At 36.7% G+C, this 23897-nt stretch overlaps 6 protein-coding genes and 1 pseudogene across 8 annotated transcripts; 5 read left to right on the top strand and 2 right to left on the bottom strand.

Moving 5' to 3' along the window:
- Positions 1-106: 106 nt before the first annotated feature.
- Positions 107-5264, bottom strand: LOC111306499 (hexokinase-2, chloroplastic-like). Its single transcript, XM_089758067.1, has 10 exons — positions 5067-5264; positions 4558-4846; positions 4312-4462; positions 4029-4211; positions 3758-3832; positions 3527-3682; positions 3353-3448; positions 3130-3260; positions 2879-2960; positions 107-2751 (listed from the first exon to the last, which is right to left on the bottom strand). Exons 1-10 carry the CDS (start codon positions 5215-5217, stop codon positions 2524-2526), a joined length of 1542 nt encoding a protein of 513 aa, XP_089614193.1. The 5' UTR covers positions 5218-5264; the 3' UTR covers positions 107-2523.
- Positions 5265-5661: 397 nt separating this feature from the next.
- On the top strand, positions 5662-7300 carry LOC111304581 (WEB family protein At1g75720-like). The gene is made up of 2 exons (XM_022901295.2): positions 5662-5945; positions 6626-7300. The coding sequence occupies exons 1-2, from the start codon at positions 5799-5801 to the stop codon at positions 7112-7114; spliced, it is 636 nt and encodes a 211-aa protein (XP_022757030.2). The 5' UTR covers positions 5662-5798; the 3' UTR covers positions 7115-7300.
- A 503-nt stretch (positions 7301-7803) lies between these two features.
- Positions 7804-11143, top strand: LOC111304483 (uncharacterized). Its single transcript, XM_022901158.2, has 13 exons — positions 7804-8122; positions 8210-8337; positions 8418-8538; positions 8637-8718; positions 8817-8887; positions 8982-9023; positions 9113-9237; positions 9540-9633; positions 9850-9952; positions 10029-10207; positions 10296-10401; positions 10634-10720; positions 10881-11143. Exons 1-13 carry the CDS (start codon positions 7998-8000, stop codon positions 10971-10973), a joined length of 1356 nt encoding a protein of 451 aa, XP_022756893.1. The 5' UTR covers positions 7804-7997; the 3' UTR covers positions 10974-11143.
- A 633-nt stretch (positions 11144-11776) lies between these two features.
- Positions 11777-15205, top strand: ATE2F2 (winged-helix DNA-binding transcription factor family protein). The gene is made up of 13 exons (XM_089758069.1): positions 11777-12163; positions 12561-12744; positions 12849-12902; positions 13004-13089; positions 13408-13496; positions 13574-13628; positions 13837-13889; positions 13978-14028; positions 14118-14166; positions 14260-14325; positions 14407-14483; positions 14632-14833; positions 14958-15205. The coding sequence occupies exons 1-13, from the start codon at positions 11945-11947 to the stop codon at positions 15021-15023; spliced, it is 1251 nt and encodes a 416-aa protein (XP_089614195.1). The 5' UTR covers positions 11777-11944; the 3' UTR covers positions 15024-15205.
- Positions 15206-16400: 1195 nt separating this feature from the next.
- LOC149519526 (L10-interacting MYB domain-containing protein-like) lies at positions 16401-18470 on the top strand (annotated as a pseudogene). Its single transcript, XR_016340770.1, has 2 exons — positions 16401-16727; positions 16805-18470. The product of XR_016340770.1 is annotated as a L10-interacting MYB domain-containing protein-like (transcript).
- On the bottom strand, positions 17542-18510 carry LOC149519527 (uncharacterized). Its single transcript, XM_089757685.1, has 4 exons — positions 18472-18510; positions 18149-18301; positions 17824-18063; positions 17542-17682 (listed from the first exon to the last, which is right to left on the bottom strand). The coding sequence occupies exons 1-4, from the start codon at positions 18508-18510 to the stop codon at positions 17542-17544; spliced, it is 573 nt and encodes a 190-aa protein (XP_089613811.1).
- Positions 18511-18592: 82 nt separating this feature from the next.
- Positions 18593-21790, top strand: LOC111304695 (putative HVA22-like protein g). Of its 2 annotated transcripts, XM_089758071.1 has the most exons (9): positions 18765-19036; positions 19706-19748; positions 19836-19987; positions 20080-20143; positions 20241-20339; positions 20436-20492; positions 20574-20637; positions 20731-20940; positions 21273-21790. In XM_089758071.1, the coding sequence occupies exons 4-9, from the start codon at positions 20112-20114 to the stop codon at positions 21672-21674; spliced, it is 864 nt and encodes a 287-aa protein (XP_089614197.1). In that variant the 5' UTR covers positions 18765-19036; positions 19706-19748; positions 19836-19987; positions 20080-20111; the 3' UTR covers positions 21675-21790. The 2 variants fall into 2 exon arrangements, with proteins under 2 accessions (XP_089614196.1, XP_089614197.1); XM_089758070.1 differs by lacking the exons at positions 19706-19748; positions 19836-19987 and having other exon boundaries at positions 18593-19036.
- The last annotated feature ends 2107 nt before the right edge of the window (positions 21791-23897 follow it).

Below are 23897 nucleotides of genomic sequence, written 5' to 3' on the forward strand. Positions count from 1 at the left end.
AAAATTAAAAGATTATCACATGTTTATCAATGATTTTCTTGTGATTTATATATCAAAATTTTGTGCCAAAAAATATGAACAATAGCACATACAATGGTGATACAAATGGAATAAAAATGTCTTTGATTTAACTATTATTGGCTCCATAAATACTCATCAGAATTTCAACCTGGATTGAATTTCTGAACTCACAATCTTTTCTTCATGATCTTGTTGGTCTCAACCAGATGGCTATTACACTTACATTACAAAATTGCAACTACTTTTCAGTTTTTTCTTTTAGAAAGATAAAATTACATGGCAATAATTTCACTTGTGGATACTACAATAATGGACATACTTGCCTAATAATTGTGGTCATACTAGGAGTTTGTAGCAGCCAAGAGAGCAGCCCCAATCCCAGAGCCATCCTTTGAATGCTCTATGACAATGTGATGGGATGTTTCGGGTCCAAGAAGCTCTGTTACAGATTCTTTCAAGTATCTTCTATACTGGGGTAGCGTTCGTACAAGCCTCCACCCATGATCATTAAAGTGTTGAAAATATTGACTCAAATCTCATAAAAAATTTGTTTGAAATTTGTTAGAGATTTATTAGAGATTTGTTTGAAATTTGTCAGATATTACTTGATGAACAAGAAGACTTGCAAAAGAAGAATTCTAAGAGAAGAAAATTTTTAATATGTAAATTTGACTTACAAGAGAAAAATTTTAAAAGGAAAGAGATTCTTAATAGGCAAGTTTGACTTACAGGAGAAAATTTCTAAGATGAGAGGGATTCTTAATGGACAAGTTTGTATAGTTATAAATAGGTGAAGTTTCTACAGGATTAGGTAAAAGTTAGGTATGAGAAAAAGATTTAAGAGAATTGTAAGGTTTTATGGGATAGACACACCGTAGGAGTATTAGGGCTCTACATCTTATAGGTGTGTGTGTTTGTTTGTGAGTGGACTAGAAGAGACTGAGAGGGTCCACGTAGATATGATGTATGAAAACATATGGGTATGTATTTGGTTGTGTTGAAAGGGTGCACAAGAATTTGGATTTGTGTTTGTTTGAGTTAAGAATACTTCATAAGACTAGAGGAGATTGAGAGTGTCTTATGAGTATTGATTGTTGAGTGAGGTTGATGATATGATGTATGTTTGTAATTCTCTACAACTAGTAGATCTTGTTTTTCATCCGTGGATGTAGGTTAATTAGACCGAACCACATTAATTTGTTGTCTCTTGTGTGTTTGATTTATTGTTTGATTTTACTTCCGCTGTGTGTGATTGGATTGGAGGCTTTTAACCCAACAAGTGGTATCAAAGCTGTGGTGATCCCCAACAAGTGGTATCAGAGCTGTGGTGTTCCCCAACAAGTGGTATCAGAGCTGAAGGTTTAAAATGTGAGAAGAGTTAGATTCAAGATGTGAAAAGAGTCGAAGGTTCGAGACGTGAAAGAGCTGAAAGTTCGAGATGTGGGAAGAGCTAAAGGTTTGGGAAGTGCATGGTTTGAGACATGAGAAGTATCAGAGCTGTGGTGTTCTCCAACAGGTGGTATCAGAGCTGAAAATTTAAAATGTGATAAGAGTTGAAGATTCAAGATGTGGAAAGAGCCGAAGGTTCAAGACGTGAAAGAACTGAAAGTTAGAGATGTGGGAAAAGCTAAAGGTTTGGGAAGTGCATGATTTGAGACATGGGAAGAAGCAATTCTAGAAGAGCTCGATTCGAGAAAAGAGTTCGAGTTTAAATTTTGAAGATTGATGATTGGTTTGTATGAAGCGTGAAGACACAAGAGAAGATAAGATAATTGTAAGACTTCAATTGTAGGTGGAGCCAAGCATGTCTAGCATGAAAACAGATGATTGATGGAATTTGAGTCAAGGTGGAGATTGTTGGGAATATTGACTCAAATCCCATAAGAGATTTATTAGAGATTTGTTTGGAATTTGTCAGATATTGCTTGATGGACAAGAAGACTTGCAAAAAAAGAATTCTAAGAGAAAGGAGATTCTTAATAGGTAGGTTTGACTTGCAAGAGAAGAATTTTAAAAGGAAAGGGATTCTTAATAGGCAAGTTTGACTTACAGGAGAAGAATTCTAAGAGGAGAGGGATTCTTAATGGGTAAGTTTGTATGGTTATAAATAGATGAAGTCTCTACAGGGTTAGGTATGAGAAAAAGATGTAAGAGAGTTGTAGGGTTTTGTGGGATAGACACCCCATAGGAGTATTGGGGCTCTACATCTTATGGGTGTGTATGTTTGTTTGTGAGTGGAGTAAAGGAGACTAAGAGGATCCACGTAGATATGATGTATGAGAACATATGGGTATATGTTTGGTTGTGTTGAAAGGGTGCACAAGAGTTTGGGTTTGTGTTTGTTTGGGTTGAGAATACTTCATAGGACTAGAGGAGATTGAGAGTGTCTTATGAGTATTGATTGTTGAGTGAGATTGATGATATGATGTATGTTTGTAATTCTCTACAACTAGTGGATCTTGTTTCTCATCCGTGGATGTAGGTTAGTTGGATCGAACCACGTTAAATTGTTGTCTCTTGTGTGTTTGATTTATTGTTTGATTTTGCTTCCACTGTGTGTGATTGGATTGGAGGCTTTACAGTTCGTTTTCCAAAGATGGTACCTTTTGAATCGTCTTCTATCTTTTGGAGAATCCCCACTATTCCAGCACCAGCTAAACGTCCAGCTCGCCTCACAATGGTGTCACAAACCTCTAGGACTACCTTCCTTGAATTTAGGTTGGACTCAACCTGATTGCAAGATTGGAAAAGAATTGTGCATGGTGAAAATGATTTAACATATAATTTCCATAAATGAATTATTTTCAGAACATCGAAGCTGAAGTTCAAAAGGGTAGAGCAATGATAAGAAATTTACCTCCGCTACATCATATAGGATTGATCCAACAGTCTGCAGATCGTCTGTGTTGTCCTGCTGCATTGCAGATAAATCTGGGGTTCTACAGATCACAATTCAGAAAATAATTCAGCAAGAGTTATCAAGCAATTTTACTCGGTACTCTGTAAAATGGAGTTATTTCTAATGCTTAAATGAGTTAATTTTCAAATTCATCAGCATACATACATGAAGTTTCAAATTCCTGCTCTGACACTTTGAAGAAAAATTACCTGAGCACAAAAGGCGTGGATAGTTTTTTGGGCACGGATTCACCAAACAAAGAACCTTCTTCAGCCATGCTCAGCAGAGCTCTTCGTGCAATTTCACCAAGGTACATTCCAGAGATTGTCTTCTCAAATATCTACAACATATGAACAATAATTGATACATCATAGAGCCTACTTGACTGGTAGGAGTTAACATAGAATAATATGATAGAAACTTTGTGTTTGCCTGTTCCCCAGGATTGATGCTAGCAGCATCCATATCTCTATCAAACACCGTTAAAGGAAGGCCTTTTGAGAATGCTCCCCACTCAAGGTTGACAATCTGTATAATGGGAATATCCTTAAATCTTGAATGAGAAAATAAGCACATAGAGAGAAAATAGGAGACACTCTTACTCACCGTTCTTCCAGAGGGAGAAAACTCGCCTTGCAATTTAGGAATAGCATCCATCCGTTCCACATAGCAAGCATTTGTTCCTGTACCCAAAATGACAGCAACCATAACATCATCATCCCAGTATCTAGCTCCAGCCAAGGTTCCCACCGTATCATTCACCTACAAAGCCTGAATGAATTAGAAACTGATTCTATATTGATCTAGAAGAATTTTCAATGCATAAGGAGAACATACCATGGCAGACACTCGCATATCTAATCCTTTCCTATCCATAGCTTCATTCAAGCAAGCAACAACATCTTTTCCGGCCTGCATAGAGATTTTAAACATGCAAGAATGTGAATGAATGTAAAAGCCCAAGTAGCACTAACTTTAATAACAAATTTTACTACCACCCAAGATTCAATCAGTTGAGTTAATATCTACTGCACTATTATTGACAGTACAAATGTCATGGCTCTGAACTTAAAGCCTCAAACCCAAGAAAAAAAAATAGAATACAAACCGTTCCTGAAACTGCAAAACCCTTGGTCCACTTAATTAGTATTCCAGAATCAATTGATGTCTGCTTCACAGGGAATGAAAAAGTGAATCCAATTTCCCTTTTCCTCCCAGGAGGTAAGTGAAACTTTCCACCTTCTTTTTGTGCAAAATTTGCCAGCACAGAAGCAATAAAATCCAATAGCTCCTACAGCATCAAAACATACACATTTAACAAGAAAAACAGAAACAAAAAATGTCTATAAGAGATTCAATGCTCTTAAAAACACACACAAAAAGGAGCAGACCTCGGAGGTAGCAAACATGAGTTCTTGCGGGATGGAAACTTGCTCAAATTCAGTGGCGATCACGCGCTCATCTTTCCCACCTAACTGAATCCTCAGCACCCGAAAGTTGGTTCCCCCAAGATCCAACGCATAAAACAATCCTTTCTCGTTCCTTTCAACAACATAACTCTGTTTTTTCAGCTTAAATAAGAAAACCAAGTTAAAGCAAAACGAAGTTAAAACATTGAACCTTTTGAAAGAACGTACCCAGTAGGCAAGCTATCAACGTAGCTGAGGATCATCTGGAGATCGCTACCGCCATCAACAGCAAGGCCAGCACGGATATCAGCAGACATGGAGTCCGAAACGTGGCGAAGAACTGGCAGGGGAGTGGCACAGTCTTTCTGTATCTTGGTCAAGATGGGGGGAACCGCTGAAATGGCGCTAGATCGGACGGCCATCCTCAACCGAGGCACCCCCCTAGTGGATCGTCTGATGTAGAACGATCCAACAGCTGGTGATGTTCCAGTTGCGGTTGCCATGACCGACATTGCGGCTAACGGTTAAGTTCAAAAACCGGAAGAAAGAAAAAAGTGTTGTAAAATCTTTTTGAAAGGTTGAAAATGAAAAAGAAGTCATTAATGGGAAAGCTTGAACAGTTAGGTTCTAAAATTTATTTATTATAAAAAGAAATAATTATTCTAAAAATGTTTTTCCATTTAATAATAATAAGTAGTGTGACAAACTGACAACTAACAACCTAACGGTTTCTTTACCTCGCAGATGGTTTTTAGACACAGGAGAGTTGGGCTTGTCGGGGGATTCGGGTGGACAAGAAAATGTAAACACAACATCTCTGCTTTGTTGTTGTTCGGTCAATCCCACTTTCAGGCTGTTTTTTATTTGTCCTCCTTGGGATATTCTCATATGCGATTGGATTACAAGATAAGAGAGTAATTTTTTTTTTTTTGTAAATTACACTTCTAGCAGATAGTGGTTGAGGTTGATTAAAAATGGATCCTTGTTATATGCATTTGGATGTAAATTGAATAGTAGGCCACCCATATTGACTTGACACCAAAAATGGACAATTCAAAATGAAACCAAAAGGGTCTCAAATGGGCTATGCCTTTGGGGGATTCATTAGGAAAAGGAAAAATTAGGCAATTTACTTACAATAAAACAATGTACAGAAGGGCCCTGAAACTGAAAGTGTTAGATAGTGGGCCCTTAGGTAGGATGGGTATTGTAGTTAAAGAGTCCCTCTCTTGCGCCAAACAAAATAGGCGTGAGCCGAAATTTTACAAGACCAAAGCCCATCCAGCTTCACCTTCCAATATAAACAGAATTCCAGTGAAGTGGACGCGAAGTAACGAAGCTCCCTTCCGACGATATTTCTTTTGCTCCCCATATCTATCAACATTTAGCTACTTGTAACCAAACTCTCCATTCTTCTCTCTCAAATATCCTAGTTAACAGGGTTCGTCTTCATTTCTTTGCCAAAGTTCATGAGCATGGACTGTGAAGGGGGAGTTGTGATGATCAAGAGGGCAGAAATCGATACCAGGGCACCATTCAGGTCGGTTAGAGAAGCCGTTGCCTTGTTCGGAGAGAAAGTTTTAGCTGGTGAACTTTATGCCACCAAGCTCAAGGAGGTAAATTCGACCTGATTCTAATTCCTCTTTCTTTGTTTGGTATTTGATTTGAGGTTCCCACTTTGCAACACTGAAAACCCTTAATCTCATGTGACAATGATGTAATTCTAATAAGAACCAAGTACAAATACCGGTTATTATCAAAGCTGAATATTTTGTTTTGCCCTTCAAATTTTCTTGATCAAAGATCCTTACGGTGGTGTTTCTACCCCGAATTCCCTTATTTTTTTTTCGTTTTGGGCCCGAATTCAAGATTGAGAAGAGTTATGTATGCTATCTTCTACATGCTAAATCAAATAAAAACTGTTTATATATTGTCTGAGATATGCTTGCTTGTGGCTGAGTGAAAGTGTTATAGTTAAGCTGTTGTACTCTCTATAGTTTTTGGCTTTATCATGTGATGGAATAAAGGTGTAGAAATAAAATTAGTTTGGTGTAATAGTATAGAATATAATAATTATTAGGGTACTTAAGCTTTTTTAAGGAATCAATCTCTGACTCTTGATGAAGATATCTCCATTCCCGTTCTAGAATATATTGTTAAAACTTTGGAAAGGGAAGATTATCCAACAAGCAAGCAAGCAATAGTCTTCTAAATCCATCAGTTGAAGTTTGGAATTGTTTATATCACATCATGTTGTCATCTAAATTAACTAGTTTACTATGTTCATTTCTGACAGATGCATGGTGAAACAAGTGGAAATGGACCTTCCAGGCTAGGAACTGTTACAGCTGAGCTGGAGGAGACAAAACATAACCTTCAAAAGGCCAGAGAAGAGAGTTTGCTAATGGCAAATTGCCTCTGTTCTTTAAAAGAAGAGCTGGAACGAAAAAAGAGAGAGCTGCAGCATATGAAGGAACGAGAAACCGAGAAACTAATGATGGAGTTTGAGATCGAAGATGTCAAGATTGTCCCAGACTCGACAAAATTTGAAGTAAAAAAAACACAAACATCTAATGAAGTAACAACAGAGTTTCAAAAGAAGAGATACGTTACATTTGCAAACCCACCTTCTTTGGCTCAAGTTACTGTTCCACAAGGAGTCGAAAAGCTCGAGAGACACCCTTCACTAAGAAAGAAGAAGAAGAAGCCATTGATCCCTCTGATTGGAGGGATATTTTCCAAGAAAAGAGGAAGCCCAGAAATTGCATTACCACGAAGTCCCTGAAGAATTCCAATAGTTCGAAAGTAATACTTTCAGATCCAACAATAATTATCAACTAAATTTTACTTGTTCTTTTTGTGAGGTTTCATATTTCTTTTGTATACACGTCTAGCAGCATAAGGCATAAGCAGGCTGTGGATGTTTTATGAGTCATACAATAAAAGTTCACAGAAATCACTTCATTGTCTACCTTATGGCAAATTTGGACAGAATTTCATCTTCAACTTATTTCCTTTATTTCGTAGACCACAAAAATTAATTGCCAATTATGAGAACGGAAGCAAATCTCAAATATTATATTGGGTAGCAATGAGAAGTTTACAGGTGTGCTCAACACATGTTATATCTTAACAAGTTAATGAAAAAATCTCCCTAATTTGTAAGAAGAAACTTGCATATAAATTACTCGTACAAGCTATAGTGATGGAATCGTTTTTTTGGCATGTGCAACATGGGGTTTGCTTGGCTTCAATACCGTCTATATATATATATTAGAAACTGACCAAACAGCTGCTCTTATGTGTTTCCACTGTGGCTCCTCCATGTCTCTTTAGAATCAATATAACCTTAAAGACTGACAAATGGGCCGTGTTTCCGGGCCAAATTTGGACTTCCATTTGTTTTGAGTTGGGTTCGTCTAGGGATTCAGATCCAAACACGAACATCATCGTCAATTCGTTCTGTGTTTAGCCATTAAAACTTTTTGCTTAAACCCTAGACGTTAAGGACTTGTGTAGTTTTAGGGAAAATTGGAATGCCAACTACTTAGATTATGTTCTACAAAACCTAAATCCTAAGTAACTGAAGTTTTCCTTTTCATTTTCTGTTTTGTAAATTTAATTATTTATCCTATTCTTTTCAACACCAGCAAAATAAAGGATCCGACATGTCCGAAAATAAACCTCAATCGGACACGATTCAAAATCGTAGTGTAACCTGGGAAGGTTGCAACGTATTGCTCGACATCAACGATGGCGATCGCCTTGTTTTCGCTCGTCTCTCTGCCGGCTCGTAAGCTGCCTTTTTTTAAACAATTGCTTTACTGAAATACTAGTATTAAATATAATTCTTTAATTTGGTTAATGAAAATTGTTGCAGAACCTTGAAAATTGGGAACAAGACATGCTCTTTGCAACCTTTGATTGGATGTCCCTTTGGGTCTCGGTTTCAACTTGAAAGCGGAAAGGAAAGGCCTTATCTTTCCCGCTTTATTCCCCCCACTGAAGGTTTGTTCTTTTTTATGGCTTAATCTTTTGCTTTGCTTTAGTTGATTTCAGGGTCATTCTAAAAGGATAGTATTTCGCAGAGAATAATGTTGAAGATGAAGGAGGTTGTCGATTACAAGAAGAATCCCGAGACAACCGAGCAATAATTGATAACAATCAAGCCCAAAGCCTCACCGGTGAAGATATAGACGCAATGCGGAGGTGAGAAACTTTGTTTTTTTTTTTTTCTTGTTTGTGGTAAGTTGTAGGCTTTTTGTGTACATGAAGCTTCACTGATTGCTTATTCTCTTATGATGCAGACAGGGGACAACTGGGAATGAAATTGTTGAGGCTCTCATTGCTAACAGTTCTACTTTTGAAAAGAAAACACAGTTCTCGCAGGTTAGTTCACATCATGCTCAGACATTTTTCAATGGGTAGCAATCTTGAATATAGTCTGGCTTGGTAGACTAATAAGTATTTTTGTGTTTTATCTGCAGGAAAAGTATAGGCTTAAGAAGCAAAAGAAATATGCACCCAGAGTTCTTCTCAGACGACCTTCTGCTCGAAGGTAATTGTGTGATTCTTAACTCAAGCGGCTTTTCTGAGATGTGGTTTTTATCTTGTCTCGCTTTGCTGATGTGCGTTTTGCCACTTTGTATCAGTATATGTGAGGCATACTTCAAGAAATATCCAGCTCGAATTGGGTAATTATCATATGGTGGTAACTATGTTTTGATCATTTACACAAACATATCAATTAGAATTCTTTTGTTCTTCCTTGCCTATGATTCAGATTTTTGCGATTGGATGCGTTTTCCCTGTTGCTTTCAATGGCTAACATTACTGCAAACTCAGATGTCCTTGTAGTAGATATGGTAGGTGGACTTCTTACTGGTGCTGTGGCAGAGCGTTTAGGAGGTATGGAACTTGTTTAATTTCCTAGAGTCATTTGAATTTTGTAACTGGAACCACAAGACTTATCATGATAAAGAGCAGTGTGCTATTGCTAATAAAATATGGTAATATTTTACATTCATTTTTGTATTATTAGCAATCACGTTTAAAATTTTTAAACGTTTTCAACTATCATAAGCAATGTAGTCTTTGAAATGCACTTTAAAGCTTTTTATACCCAGAGTTTCTTTGTTGTGGTTATTTCAACTGTAATACAGCAATGTTGGACCTATTGTCTGGTTATTGAAGATACCTTTGGTCAGCAGGTACAGGTAGCGTGTGCAATACTTATATTGGAGGGACACCCTATCCTATGGAGATAATAAGGATGTTCAACTTCAGTAATGAAATTTGCAAGAGGTACACCACCAGTTTTTGACTTTCCTAAATTTATATTATCTTATAAATCCAAGTAAAAGCTAGTTATTATTATCTCATTTTCTAGGAGCATTTTCCTTTACGAGCCACTTCTCTTTTCTTTTTTACTGACTCCCATACACAGCTCAGATACAAATACAGAATTACGTTCATGAATCATGGTATCCAAAATGTTTTCTTACTTCCTATTTGTTTCAGAACTTTGCTGTGTTCACTCAACGACCTTTGTTTAGCCCAAAATGGAAGTGGTCAGCAAGTCAACCAGCATGAAGATGTCTGTACTGTGGAGAGTCAATCTAATGTTAGTCATGCTCCCCTGTTATTAAGTTTATTCTTTTTCTGAAGCCCCCCTAAATGTATCACAATGCTTTCTTTAGGAGGAAACATCCTTATCAGTTAGCACGGAAGAGGTTCATCTTTCATCCGAAAATGGTGTTGCGGATCTTGTTCCTGAGAATAAACTTTCTAGAGCAAGCAAAACTTGCAAAGCCCCAAAAGCTGGAGACAAGGCTCCAAAAGAAGCCATTCAGTTATGGAAAGAAAATGGTTTCTCTAGGTACTTACAGCTATAGAAGTAAAAAATTGCTTTATTAAACTAAGAATCATATAATTCCATGATTCTTACTTTCAATGTCTTTGTGTAGCCTAATCATTGCTGCACCAGAGAAGGATGCTTGGAGCTTAGTTAAGGAACTGCTGCCCCTTCTATCATACTCAGCTCCTTTTGCAATCTATCACCAGTATCTGCAGGTCATTTGCTTTAATTTTCTATTTGATTGCTAATCTTTAAATCCTGATATGAACCAAATTAGACTTCCATGTATGTAGAAAATTGATAGTTACAATATTTCCTTTGTGAAAAGTCTAGTTGGTAGTTATTAGTTTCCCCTTTCGAATGAATTTTTCTACTGTTGTGGGTAAAAATTTGGTACCATTCACTCTTTAGACAATTAATTTGATCAAACTATTTGTTTACATGCAGCCTCTTGCAACATGCATGCACAATCTGCAACTTGAGAAAATGGCAATCGGGTTACAAATTTCGGAACCTTGGTTGCGCGAATATCAGGTTACCCTCTCTCCTGCCTTAAAAATATTTTTCTATATGAATTTTATTGTTTCCTTGTTCCTTTATTGTAGTATTATCAGTCCCAATTAGAGTTACATTTGAAAATATCTGATGCTTTATTTGTGAGAATAAGATGCAGTCATTTAATGTTATCATGCAGGTTCTTCCATCAAGAACCCATCCCTGCATGCAGATGAGTGGATCTGGCGGTTACATACTAAGCGGGACTCGGACCTGTACAAGTCAATCGTAGTTCCTGAAAACTCAAAGGAAAATTTCATGTGTATTAGTGACTCAGCAATGGTTTTGCTTATTTTCAAGCCAAAAACCAGTTTCATCAAATGTATTATCATAGGCATTTTTATCTTCTATTGTTCAAGAAGTCGAAATCTGTAAAAATGCAGTGGTGTTCGTTCTTTATCACTTTTTTCCCTGTCTTCTTTGTTGTAGTGAAACTTGATAATTTAAAACACGAAACAATCATATAATATAAAAATAAAACGAAAAAAGATATAAAAATTATACGATTTAAAATTTTAACAAAAATTATATATGAAATTGAAAAACTCAAAATATTTTTTATATTTTTGTATGAATATAAATTATGATATGTAATTTTCATGTAAAATATGAAATAAATATATGAATTGTTAATATTTTAAAAAAATATAAGTATTCGATTTGTTAGGTCTTCTAGTTGTAACTGCTTGGATTTTGTTTCCAATTCTAATATTTGGAATGCCAAATATGCACTTCTTTTTCGATATCAAACAGCTCAAAAGTTGAAGCTCATACATTTTATAATGTCGATATCAAACAGCTCAAATGTTGAAGCTCATACATTTTATAATGTCAAAAATTGGAAGGGGAAAATGAAATGATAATGGCTGCGGAACTCCAATATCGAACGAAAATGGGCTTGGCCCAATTAGTCTGAGATACTTCTAAAAATGGACTAGGCCGCATTCTTCGTTGGATTGGAAAACCTTAAAGAAGGGAACCCTATGCCCATTAGGCCTAATAGTCAAATTGCCGGGTAGCCAAAAGGCGGGCCGGACGGATTCGAACTCTCCGCTTTTCTCAATCCTGCCCTTTTCCTCCTTCCCGCTGTTTGCTCTCTCTCTCTCTCTCCTCTTGTTTTTTCAATTTGCTCAAACCCTTCTCTGGAATCCGTGCCTCCCTCCCTTTTCCCTTTCTCTCCAGAAGGAAAAGGAAAAGCTGGCGATGATGGCGAATCCGAGCGATGATCCGAGCCGCGCACACCATCCTTCGCAATTTCAGTTTCAGCTGCTCCATTCTCATTCACAGTCTCTAAGCACCGAAAGCAATCAAAATCAGAACCAGTCGTTGTCTTATGGCAAACGAATGTTTCCTACACAATTAGGGAGGCCACCTCTCCTCTTCTCCTCTTTTGATCACACTAATACTCGTCTCGTCCACTCCGTGAGTTTCTTCCCCATTGTTTTCGATTTTCTTTCAATTTTTTTCATATATATAGATATATATATATCTCTTTTTAAGCTTTGATGCTTAGCTCATTCGTTTTCAGTTCAATTTGTATTATAAGTTCGATTATTGGAGAGTTTGTATATTACGTTGTTAATTGAGATGTTAGTTATATGCGTTTGAAATCGTTTTTAGGGCATTTATTGTTCAAATTTTTGCATAGGAACTTTAATTCCTGTTGAGGGTTTTAGGTTGAATTGTTTTCGTTATTGATGAGCCCGTTGGAGACAATAAAGCTTATTAAAAACTCAATCTAGTTGCATTTGATGTGGAATTTTCAACTATTATTTGATAAGTAATTTTTGTGATGAAACATTGTAACGGGTGTTAGCAGTTGAAGCAAACGAAAGAAAGAGAGAATGTCGAGGCTCAGACAAGTGGAAGAGCAGACGTTTCTGGTCATGGAAAAGTCGTTAAACATCCTTTCCTTAACCCCGAGCTTCACAACGGTGGTAAGCATAATAGCAAAGCAAAGACTAAGAAGAATGCCAAGTCTGGAGCTCAGAAATCAAATGCCGGTATTGTTATTTGATAACTGCTAGTGTTACATAAACAGACATTTATTATGGAGTTATTTTCGTTGCCATGCCCCGAGTTGTGCTTCAACCGGTCTTCCTTGCAGAGTTGCCCAATGGACTGAATGTGGCTGGTAACTGTCGATATGACAGTTCTTTAGGTTGGTTTATATTTTCAATACTTCTCCCCTTCAATTTCTTTGCTTATAAAAATGATTGCACTTATGCATTGTTGATTGGATGGCTTCATCTTTGTTGGCAGGCTTGTTGACAAAGAAGTTTGTGAACTTGATCATGGAGGCCAAGGATGGAACCCTTGATTTGAATCATACTGCTGAAGTGTTAGAGGTATAAAATATGTGTCTCTTGTAAGATTTCTGTCTTCCCGTTTCTACTTCTTTCTTTCTTTTTTTTTTTAAAGATCATGTCCTTTGTAAGATTTTAGTTGCTTATGTTCTAGAACTTTAGAAAGCTTCGGTTTCCAATACAATAACTCATTAATCCATTAACTGAATCATGACTGTTATCAAAGCAATTTTTTATGAAATTGTTTCAACACTACATCTACTGCCCATTGTAGTGAAAGAAATTGACTTATTGATGCTTGATTCCTGACAAATTCTTTATATCATCTTTGTGTCTTGTTTGTTCTCTTGGTTTTAACAGGTCCAAAAGAGAAGGATATATGATATCACAAATGTTCTTGAAGGAATTGGATTGATAGAGAAAACTTCGAAGAACCACATATGTTGGAGGTAATCATGCATTATCTTTCTTGAGTGTTTCTATGCAAAATTATAAAGTGATAATAGCCTGTAGGCCTTGTAAACAGGAGATCTGATGATATGGGGTCAAAGGAGTTGGCTGATCAAGTTACTAGGTTAAAGGTGCATACCACATTACTGTCTTTTGGTTCTCCTTGTAGTTAGTTTCTTTTATATTGATGCATGTTGTATCATTTCCATCTGTTTCTTGTCTTTTTCCTTGTAGTATGTATACCAGCATAATTCTATTGTCATGGGTGCTAACATGGAATATACAAGTGAGGTTCTACCTGGCTTTTCTAACTGTTTATTGTAATTGGTTTCATTACAGGTTGAGATTCAAAGTTTATATGCTGAAGAATGCAGGCTTGATGAGTACATAAGGTCTGGAAAAGTAGGATGTTGAGAGTTTTCTTATTATTTTTTTTAAATTTATTCAGTGCTTTAAGCTGTTATTATGTTTTCTCTACAGAGAAAAGCAAGGGAGTCTGAGGTCTCTGGATGAAGATGCAAATTATCAAAAGTATACTCCCTTCTACTTGACATTTTGATCTCAGTTTCAGATAGTTTGATTTAATTTTTCTGATTTTATTTGCATACCTGAACTGTAAGGTGTCTTTTTTTGACGGAGGAAGACATAATGAGCCTTCCATGCTTCCAGGTCAGTTATCCATACAATGGAATTCCTTTGGAATTAAATCTTATGTGATAGAAAATTTTTTGCTTACTATCTGATTATGCGTTATTCCTACAGAATCAAACAGTTTTTGCAATTAAAGCTCCCGACAATACTTATATTGAAGTTCCTGATCCTGATGAGGTGAGCTGTCTGGTGAAATGGGTTTTAAACTTCTATAATGCATTAGAGTCTGATTGGTTAGCTGCATTTATTCATAATCAGGATATTGGTTATCAACAAAGGCAGTATAAAATGATTGTCAGAAGTCATAACGGACCAATTGATCTGTACCTCCTGAGGTGTGTTTATCATGTAATTTCACATGCTTGCAAATATTTACAAATACTTGAATTTGTTTGGGGGTTTTTAGAATTCTTTGCCCCCACCACACTTCTTCTGCTGCATGCTTTTAGCCTTTTACGATAACTGTTACATGCTGGATTGTAGCAAATATGAAGGTCAAGTTGAGGATATAACTGTCAAACCGGATAAATCGGTGGATGCATCTTGTAGTTATGGTCTGTGTGGAGTGCAATGTCCAGAGCTGTCTTCAGAAGACAAAGCTAGTCAAAACAACTCTTCTAAAACAGTCGATTTGCTTTGCCCTGAGGCATATGGGATTCGGAAGATAATTCCTTCAGTCAGTGATGTAAGTCTATTTGAAGGCTTTGCAGTACTCGTTTTAAGTTCGTTTTCTTTTCTTGGAAGTCATAAATGTGCAAGCAACAAGCTGAAGGAAATTTGACTGACTTAATTTTATCTATCTTTAGCAGATTGATGATGATTACTGGTTCCTGTCAGACCCTGGAGTCAGCGTCACGGACTTGTGGGATACATAGAACTTAGGAGCTTTTAACCATTCATGTTTCACTACAATCAGAATGGTTTAATGGTCTATCTGACAAAACCAGTGAATACTAATCTGTTCTTCTCTATAACTTAACTGAAGAAGAGATTCCATCGTGTTAGAGGATCTCTTTCAAGATGAATGCACTAACTATAATGCAGCAAATTTTAAGCTCCTTTCCAATTGTAAATGAGAGGCAGGTAGTTTACATTGAACATGATATTACTGGTATTGTTACTAGGCCAAATTTCTGAGGTGTTAATTTCATAGCTAGAGCTTTCTTCTTTAAAGAAAGTGATAATTCTCGAGCCGAAGGTCCCTGGTAATCTTCTGCAACGTCCCAGCATGCATGGACAGGCAGAAGAGAGTTGGATTTAAAAACCCAATAGAGGGAAAAACGGAAATCCCGAAAGGAGGCCCAAAAGAGTGTGTGCATATTTGTAATTACAAACCACCAAAGCGGGTCAGCCCGGAAGAGAATTGGATTCGAAAGCCCAATAATAGGCCAACAAAAGGCCCAGGATACGTGGAAAAGCAATCGGAGAGCCCAATAAGGAAACAGAATAAAAAAATGTTTATCGTCTTTGTTACGATCTTCTCATTTTTCTTCTTCTCTCCTCGGTTTTAGGAAGAGCTGGTGACAATCTTTTTCATCCACTTTTGCCTTAATCATCTGAATCTTCACTGGATTCCCTGAAGATCGCATACTCAGGTAAGAAACTGTAGTTTAACGGGCTTTATGTTAATTTCAGGATTCACATCCGTACGATACTGATAAAATCCAATTGGGATTTCGGTTTGAAGTAATCGTGCTTCATGCTCAAAACTACTACCGACGTACAAAACATTTGTTTTGTTGAATTGGTGTTTGATGACTGCATTTACCTGGGTTTACATGTAATTTAATTTTACAAATGATTATTCTAATCCAACTTAATTACCATTTGGTTCAATATTTGTTAATCATTTGTAATATCTCTCTCTTTTTCTCCATTGGTTATTCTTTATAATTTTAGTATTAGGAGCATGATCAACAGTGTTTGTGTACATTTATCTTCATCTTTTTTCTTTTTTTTTTGCATTTGGGACTTAAAAAATTTACATAAATGATATAGAAAAGTATATTAGAATGTACCATTTGCTGAAGGGTACACAACTATGAAGCAATGTAATTATTATGCTTAAAATTTCTGGACGACTAAAGCACCACCATTTTGTTTTATCTATGTGAAGCAGTAAGTTTTGACATTGTTTCTGGTAAGCACCTTAAGCAATGAATTGAAATTTCATGGCTTTATCAGTGAGGTAGTTTGTAGTATTCATGCTGATTGAAGTACTATTCAGTTTGAGTGTACGTTGTAGTTTGTAGATGGATACAGAGGCCGGTCAGCCAGAACAGGAGCGCTGAAGAACAAGGTGGACAGCATCCCTTGATAGGATATTTGCAGATTTGGTAGTGAAGCAAATTCAATTGGGAAACAGACCAGACAATGTTTTTGACAAGAAAACTTGGAATAACATACGAGCTGAATTCAACAAGCAAACAGATCTCAACTTCAATAACAATCAGTTGAGAACGCACTTGGATGTTCTGTAAACACGCTTCTATAATCTCAAATCAGCTTATGATCAAAATGACTTTGCAGCAACGGAGAACTACTGTTGCATCGGGTTTGACCTGTGGGAAGACATTAGGGTACATTTCCTTTTTAACTTGCTGAATGTTTGTTTCTGGCACTTTTATTGTCTGTTCCTGAGAGGTTGTGTTTACAGGCACAACCTAGGCCTGAGCCTGTCAAAATCAAGGACTGTCCCATATATGAGCAACTATGCACAATCTTCATTGATTCATCTGCTGATGGGAAATATGCCCAATCAAGCCATTTTGAGGGTTTGGACAAAGCTGTTGGAAATGATACCAGTGGCTTAACTTCATGTCCAGAGGGAGGATCCGCACATCCTGATAATCCAACAACCTCAGGAATAGCCCAAAACAATTCATTCTCAGAGAAGTTGACTAAGATTATTGCAGAGAAAAAAAGAAAACGACAATCTGAGAAGCAATCTTCTTTGGATCAGAGCAAAAAGGATGAAGAAATATCTGAAGCAATTGCAGGAGCCATGTTTAATATGCTAGCTGCTTGGAGGTCGAGGAGGACAATTTCCACAAAACGAAGTGATGACAGATTTAGCATAACTAATTGCATTAAAGCATTGGATGAGGTAGAAGACATTGAAGATGGACTCTATTTTGCAGCTGTAAACCTCTTTGAAGACCCCAACTTAAGGGAAACCTTTATTTCTCTAAAAGGTGGCAATATAAGGCTGTCGTGGTTGCAAGGGAACTGTGGGAAACCTGCAACGAACTCTGTCTAAGTTAGAGGCTGAATCTTTGGCTCTTTTGGAAATGTAAAGATCTTTACTGCAAGTTTTTTAATCTTGGGGAGCTGGTTTGTTCTTACATTGGCTACCTGGTACATATTGGTAGACGAGATGTTCTAGTTATGGGATTACCAATGTGCAAAGGCACGTGTCTGCATGTAATTTTGCAAATAGTGGAATCGTGCTTTTGCATTGGCTGGCAACTGAATGCTTTTAGTTTGTAGATTTCCAACGGGTGCTCTATCTAATTCGGTGGCTCGAATCACAAACTAGCCGTTAGCACATTCCTGCTGTTACTGTTGACCACATGGTTCTTCCTTCACCGTTCGACTATTCTGGTGGCCCCCTACCTCAAGAGAGAGAGATAGTCAAGACGCAGCTGAACGGTGGATTCTCTTGATTTTTGTTACTTGAATTGTTACACTAGAGAAGAGAATGTAACAATTACTTACAGGCACCGTCGCCATTGCAGGGGAAGCAGGGTTGAGTATTTTCTCGCTTTGCCTGCAAAATAAATTGGCCCCAAATTTTGTTTTCAACTTTTCATCGAAGAGAAAAAGAACTACAGCGTTATCGATTTGAGTCTCGTAGAAGACTGGAATCCCAATCTCAACCGCAAAGCTGACAAGCCCAACAGACACTGCTACTACCTGAAAACAGCTTTCTCCATGTTACTTTTTTTATATATATAGAATTATTCGATATAAACACATATCATTAGGAAATAGTGATTACGGATAGAGGAAGAACTGTGTTCTGATCAAGATCAACGGCTCTGATGCATGTATAAGAGGCTGGTGACCGTTGATTTCTTCCACATTTAAAGGACAAAGATGGAGTGGAGAGCTTGAGTGGACAGCAAAGAAATGGAGGACGAAGACGAGACAGCTAAGGATCTATAGACGTTTTGCTTCTTTCTTTTCTTTGTTTTGTTTCAGTAAATCGGATGTGCTTCGGCCCATACAGCCCATTAAAACTTTGATCGTTATCCATAGCGATCACTTACTTTACTCTTAATCGGCTACTGATTCCCCCTTTTTTGCTTTTTCATTTTAAACCTTTCTCTTCACAATATTACCCCTTGGATTTAGAAGCATCTTACTTTCTTCAAAGGGTATAATAGAAAAATTTGACTGTTTATAATAGTCAATAGATTACGAAGTTTAAAAATGCTAAGCCGACAAGCGATTCGCATAATAAACAAGCAAATACCACATGTCGGTCCCTTGTTAAAAATCCAGAAGCAGGTGAGCCGTCCGTTTTGAATCAAACGGTGATTAGCCAACAACAACGGAAAAATCACAGTGTTCTCCACCAAGGAACGACACAAAAACTGCTATGATATTATCAATTTATCACACTCTTTTAATCTTTTTTATTTTCCCCCAAAAGTCTCTCTCTCTCTCTCTCACACCGCTAACGCCGACTTTAAACGGTTAGCCGTCGTACTTTGGCGGCGCTGATTTTACCGTTCGCCAACGATCTTCCGCAAAAACTCATCTGTTATTTCCTTGAGATCCTCTAAACTCTCGCTTCCGTGCTTTGTGATTGCCTCTCAATTCTGATTTTAGTACAGCTGTGCTTTTGTTTGCTTCGTCTTATTGAAAATATACTCTTTAAAAGGTACCAATCGCTCTCCCTTGCACTTCTATTTTCCTATATTTTCCCTCTCTTTCCGCAATCCTCGGAATTAAGATTTCATGTGGCAATGCATTGTTGATGACAATGTTTTCTTGGAAATTTTTTCTTAAACCGTTTTTATTCTCATTTTCTAGGTTTCCTGTTTATGATTTTCGTCGTTTATTTATTTATTGAATTTGACGATGTCTGCGTTTTGTCTCCGATGATTCTTCGTTTTCACTTGCAGTTCCGTACAGTACGCTAGATTTTTGGTATCTAATTAGTGTTTAATACTTAGTATTTTTTTGTTATAACTTGCGTAATAGGGCGAGTTCGGGGGTTGATTAGCTGAATCATTTTGATTTTTGAACTTGGAACATTACGTTACTTTTACTCCCCTGTTTGGTTGCTCAGAAAACTGAGGATAAACGGATATTCCTAGCAGGTTTCATGTTATTTTCATTTCCAGTCTTTGAAAATTCTTGCTCAACTATGTTTAGGAGTGTTTTCATAAGCAGTTAAGGGGACCTTTACCCTAAAGTCTTAAAATAGAAGATAAAAAAGTTAAATCCTTTTACCATCTTTCTTTCCCCGTTGATTTATGACCAACGAAGTTTTAAGTGTCAACTTGATTGGATTGAGAGTACTGAAATAATTACCCTTCTTTGCTAGTTCATTCAGGAAAGAAGTAAACAGAGAAGAGTATAAACTTTAGGTAACAATTTCTCTCTAGCTTTTCTTTTGAAGATATTTGGAGATGGGACTAACTATTACTAATTATCTTTCCTTTTTGAATAAAAAGTCACATTTCTCATTAGTAATCATCATTCTGCTAAATTTCCGAGCATAGTGAGGAATGGGATTGTTAATCTCTTCAGGAATGTGGATAGGGATGACTGGGCTCAAGACAGACTAAACACAGATATTGTCCCTGAGGCTGATAGTTATAGAGTCGTGTATACTGCTTCCTTAATTGACTAAGTCTATGGACTGTTCTTATTTGCTTGGATTTATGATGCTGATTTGTTACTGACTTTTAATTTCAGGAAGTATTTTCTTTCATCAAGAAGTAAACAGAATGATTGGATCCGTTCTTACCAGAGGACTTGTGTATGTTTTGCCTTACAACTTATTCTCTTTCCCTTTTGAGTTTTACTTTATTCTTTTACTGGAAATTAGTCTTTTTTGCTTTTAAATATTTTTGCAGGATGATTTTTGGCTATGCTTATCCAGCATATGAATGCTATAAAACTGTTGAAATGAATAAGCCTGAGATTGAGCAACTACGCTTTTGGTGCCAGTATTGGTAGGTCTTGAATTGCTATTTTTTTCATTTAAGCTGTGTGAATATTATTTGTTTTGTAACTTTTGTTTTGTTTCCCCTTTTCTTTTCTGGTTTCAGGATATTGGTGGCTGTTTTGACTGTTTCTGAGAGAATTGGTGATGCTTTTATATCATGGTCAGGAACCATAAGACAGTATGTATGTTTTCATGTCTGTTTTTTTCTTTTCTCACTGTGCTCCCGTTTTTCATTTTGAAGGGTTCCAATGTACAGCGAAGCTAAGTTGGCATTCTTTATATATCTGTGGTACCCTAAAACAAGGGTAGGTGTATTACTTTTAAAGAAACAAGAACATTTACTTGTCCATCTATATATTGATGTTTGTTAATTGGTCATCTGTTTTCACGTGTGTCAGGGAACTTCTTATGTGTATGACTCCTTCTTTAGACCATATGTTGCGAAGCACGAAAATGAAATTGACCGTAACTTGTTGGAACTAAAGACTAGAGCTGGAGATTTGGTAGTTCTTTACTGGCAGAGAGCTGCAAGCTATGGTCAGACAAGAATTTTTGAGATCCTTAAGTATGTTGCTTCACAGTCAACCCCTAGACCTCACAATGCTCAGGTAGTGTTATCGAATTAAAATCAAACGTAGTTTGTGCTGCCACTGTGTCCTCCTTTTGTGTTGCATACAACAAACTTAGTTTGGTGAAACTGAAATTGGTTGTTATCTAAAAATGGTTTTCCCTGGTATTTGAAAATGTCCTCTCACTATCAGGCATTAAACTGTCTATACAGATAGATATAAAGTTTGGATATTAATTGACATGTTTACAGCAATTGAAAAGCAATTAATCTTTGCTGAATTTAATTTTTGATCTGGTTTATCTGTTGCTATGCATGATTCAATTATCTTGAAGTTTATTTCTCTTTTACCCATAACTTCTGAATATGCAGGCACAAGGTGCTAGGGCTCGCCAACCCTCCAATGCACCAAACCGTCAATCATCTAGTAAAGCACAAGCAGCACAACCAGAGGCTGAAGAACCACCTTCACCAACAACTAGCACATCTTCAAGTCAACACCAAAAGGAAATTGCTGAAGTGGGAACTTCTAAGGTGCCTTCACATGTGGCTAAACCTCCCCCTTCAGCATCCTCAAATAGTCAAAAAGCAGATACTGCATCTGAGAATACCAGCCAGCCTGCAGAAACTGATACAGAAACAATGCAAATTGAACTGGTGCCACCTTCTCCAGGGAATGAAAGCACAAACCGACCCCCAAAAGAGACTCTCATGGATGAAAGCATTCGACTTACACGTGGTAGATTAAGGAAAACCCGTTCTGCTGCCCATTAAAATAATGGTTTTAGCTCCTTTTCTTTTTAGTTTACATAACTAACACTTAGATCAATAGGTGTATAATGGTTGAATCATTGTTGTCGACATTGATGTAAATTTCTTTTCTTCTAGTTTCTATTTCATTTGTTGCTTTATTTTTTCAAACTGAAAATCCCGGGTCTTTGTGGCCAATCGATTCAACCCACAGATTTGGTGAGATGAGGATGTTTCGAGTAGGATATACAGATGCATTAGGTATTTAGGTGCCAAAAGATCTGTGACTAAAGCTTGGATGATAATGTGGATTCTGGAAATTGAAGTTCATCTTTCCTCCATCTCGATGTTTGAGAGATTTTCCAGGTACCGTTAACTTGATGCATTTTCGTACCCATTTGTTCAATTTATTTATTATTATTTTGTTGTGCTTTAGTCGTTTGGAAGTTGGTGAAAGAGTGAATTAGAGAAGGGCTAGTGATGGAAAAATCCTTGGCAAGAATACTTTGCTGTGCGGCTGCTGCATTGGTGTCCTTTTAAATCCGATTTGATCTGTTAGTTGAGATAGACAAAATAATCATAAAATATATATAGGTAGTGAAAAGATGTTAGATAATTTTTTATGGATTCTATTGTTCTGTTCAAGAAAATATTCGCAGAGAAGGGAGATGCTTTTAGCCATAAAAAAATGTTATGGGTCAGAATCTTTGATTAAAAGAATTTAAGTTACACCAAAGCTGATTAAGATGGACTTTATGGCGACACTGTCTGTAATTAATTCCTATAAAGTTGAAGTTTGGTTAAGGAAAGCATGTGACATTGCAAAGGGATAAAATAAAATTGCTTAACTTCACCGTTGCAGTAACAATTTTCTTTCCACTCTCTCTGCTTTTTCAGTTTCTATTTTCCTCTTCTCCTTCCTATTTTGAGGGATACTATGTTACAGAAGGGTTATGACAAAAGTTCAGCATGAAAAGAACAAAAAAGTTGACTCGTTGTAATCAATCACTAATCAATGGGTGAAGTATCTGACCATTTGACTCGACCGTTAGCGTATAACTTTCAACTTACATAAATAAGAAAATAATGGGTGAATTTTTCCAGAAGCAGCTTCGTCGGCCCAAAGAATACTCATGAGGGGCCCTTCTTGGCCCAAATCTTGGTTGTTGGCCCCAAATTCGTTCCAATATCAAAGCAGTTTGGGCCACAACCATGGTAATGTTTTTTTAGATAGATTTGACAATTCAAATATTATATTTGTATTATATTTTATACAAAAATTATATGTTAATTTGTGTCAACGTAAAAACATAAAATATAAATTTTTTTATTTTATTAAATTTATTTATGATTTTTTTAAAATTTTAAGTTGTATTATTTTCATGTTTTTTATTTATATCGTTTTTATATCATATCATTAAATTGTGTTTCAAATTATCAAGTTCATTTTATGCACATTTATGCCATGGAGATCTTGAATTCAACTATAAGAAAAGATTCAAAAAATGTTCCGTTATCGTATCAAAAGATTTTAGACTAATAATAAATCAAAATAGTAATTTCTACTCCACCATATACCTCGTAAGGCATCATAGTGGATCAAGTCACAAATCTTTATCCCTCAAGCAAGCTGCGTTTTAAGACAGATAGAAACTCAGAAAGAGAAACATGGGAGATCAGATAGCCAGTAGATCTAGTTTATCAAATTTATATCCTGGCTTTGGACTGTTAATAATACTGTCAAACCTTTATTACATAGTTGCACTTATACTTGTAGGGGAATTACTTACGCTCTAGGCCATTAAAACCACTTGCAAAACTGAATTTGCTATTCTGATTCTTGGTGCCTGTTTTATTTACCATTATAGTCTTTCTGGTGCAGGTGGTCTTGTATGGATCTGCGAATGGAATGCTCTGCAACATCCGGTTGGCTTCTGCATCTTTAGCTGCTTTTTATGGGGTGATTACATGCTTACGTTACAGACTCCAAGGCTAACCTGTGGCGACGATGCATTCAAACCATCAGATTTTAGAAAGTTTGCCAGATCACAGCTATGCAGGCTAAAGATTAGAAATATTCCACTTAAAAGTGTCATTCCCGCTTGATAATATATGGTACTTTAGTAATCTTTGCTTTCAAGCTGATTATATCGTGGGGCAATAACCCCTTGAAAATGAGCTTTCTTGTGGGGGTATGGGGATAAATACCCACAACATGTGCGTCACAGAGGAGCTTCAATTCCAGCT

The sequence above is a fragment of the Durio zibethinus genome, chromosome 3 (assembly GCF_047325235.1).
Source record: "Durio zibethinus cultivar Kanyao isolate XHJ-2024 chromosome 3, ASM4732523v1, whole genome shotgun sequence".
Lineage (NCBI taxonomy): Eukaryota > Viridiplantae > Streptophyta > Magnoliopsida > Malvales > Malvaceae > Durio > Durio zibethinus.

What these genes read in the sequence shown, in the direction of transcription:
- LOC111306499 (XM_089758067.1), bottom strand. Translation starts at nt 5,217, where the DNA reads ATGAGAATATCCCAAGGAGGACAAATAAAAAACAGCCTGAAAGTGGGA. An exon ending in TCATGTTTGCTACCTCCGAG is followed by an intron (nt 4,212 to 4,311) that starts GTCTGCTCCTTT and finishes TTGATGCTGTAG; the next exon opens with GAGCTATTGGATTTTATTGC. An exon ending in GTTTTGCAGTTTCAGGAACG is followed by an intron (nt 3,833 to 4,028) that starts GTTTGTATTCTA and finishes ATCTCTATGCAG; the next exon opens with GCCGGAAAAGATGTTGTTGC.
- LOC111304581 (XM_022901295.2), top strand. Translation starts at nt 5,799, where the DNA reads ATGAGCATGGACTGTGAAGGGGGAGTTGTGATGATCAAGAGGGCAGAA. An exon ending in ATGCCACCAAGCTCAAGGAG is followed by an intron (nt 5,946 to 6,625) that starts GTAAATTCGACC and finishes CATTTCTGACAG; the next exon opens with ATGCATGGTGAAACAAGTGG.
- LOC111304483 (XM_022901158.2), top strand. Translation starts at nt 7,998, where the DNA reads ATGTCCGAAAATAAACCTCAATCGGACACGATTCAAAATCGTAGTGTA. An exon ending in TCTATCACCAGTATCTGCAG is followed by an intron (nt 10,402 to 10,633) that starts GTCATTTGCTTT and finishes GTTTACATGCAG; the next exon opens with CCTCTTGCAACATGCATGCA. An exon ending in CTTGGTTGCGCGAATATCAG is followed by an intron (nt 10,721 to 10,880) that starts GTTACCCTCTCT and finishes GTTATCATGCAG; the next exon opens with GTTCTTCCATCAAGAACCCA.
- ATE2F2 (XM_089758069.1), top strand. Translation starts at nt 11,945, where the DNA reads ATGATGGCGAATCCGAGCGATGATCCGAGCCGCGCACACCATCCTTCG. An exon ending in ATACTCGTCTCGTCCACTCC is followed by an intron (nt 12,164 to 12,560) that starts GTGAGTTTCTTC and finishes GGGTGTTAGCAG; the next exon opens with TTGAAGCAAACGAAAGAAAG. An exon ending in TGAGCCTTCCATGCTTCCAG is followed by an intron (nt 14,167 to 14,259) that starts GTCAGTTATCCA and finishes TTATTCCTACAG; the next exon opens with AATCAAACAGTTTTTGCAAT.
- LOC149519527 (XM_089757685.1), bottom strand. Translation starts at nt 18,510, where the DNA reads ATGCTTCTAAATCCAAGGGGTAATATTGTGAAGAGAAAG. An exon ending in ACACAGTTCTTCCTCTATCC is followed by an intron (nt 18,064 to 18,148) that starts GTAATCACTATT and finishes AGCTGTTTTCAG; the next exon opens with GTAGTAGCAGTGTCTGTTGG. An exon ending in TCTCTAGTGTAACAATTCAA is followed by an intron (nt 17,683 to 17,823) that starts GTAACAAAAATC and finishes GCTAACGGCTAG; the next exon opens with TTTGTGATTCGAGCCACCGA.
- LOC111304695 (XM_089758070.1), top strand. Translation starts at nt 20,112, where the DNA reads ATGATTGGATCCGTTCTTACCAGAGGACTTGT. An exon ending in GGTGATGCTTTTATATCATG is followed by an intron (nt 20,493 to 20,573) that starts GTCAGGAACCAT and finishes TTCATTTTGAAG; the next exon opens with GGTTCCAATGTACAGCGAAG. An exon ending in TGTGGTACCCTAAAACAAGG is followed by an intron (nt 20,638 to 20,730) that starts GTAGGTGTATTA and finishes CACGTGTGTCAG; the next exon opens with GGAACTTCTTATGTGTATGA.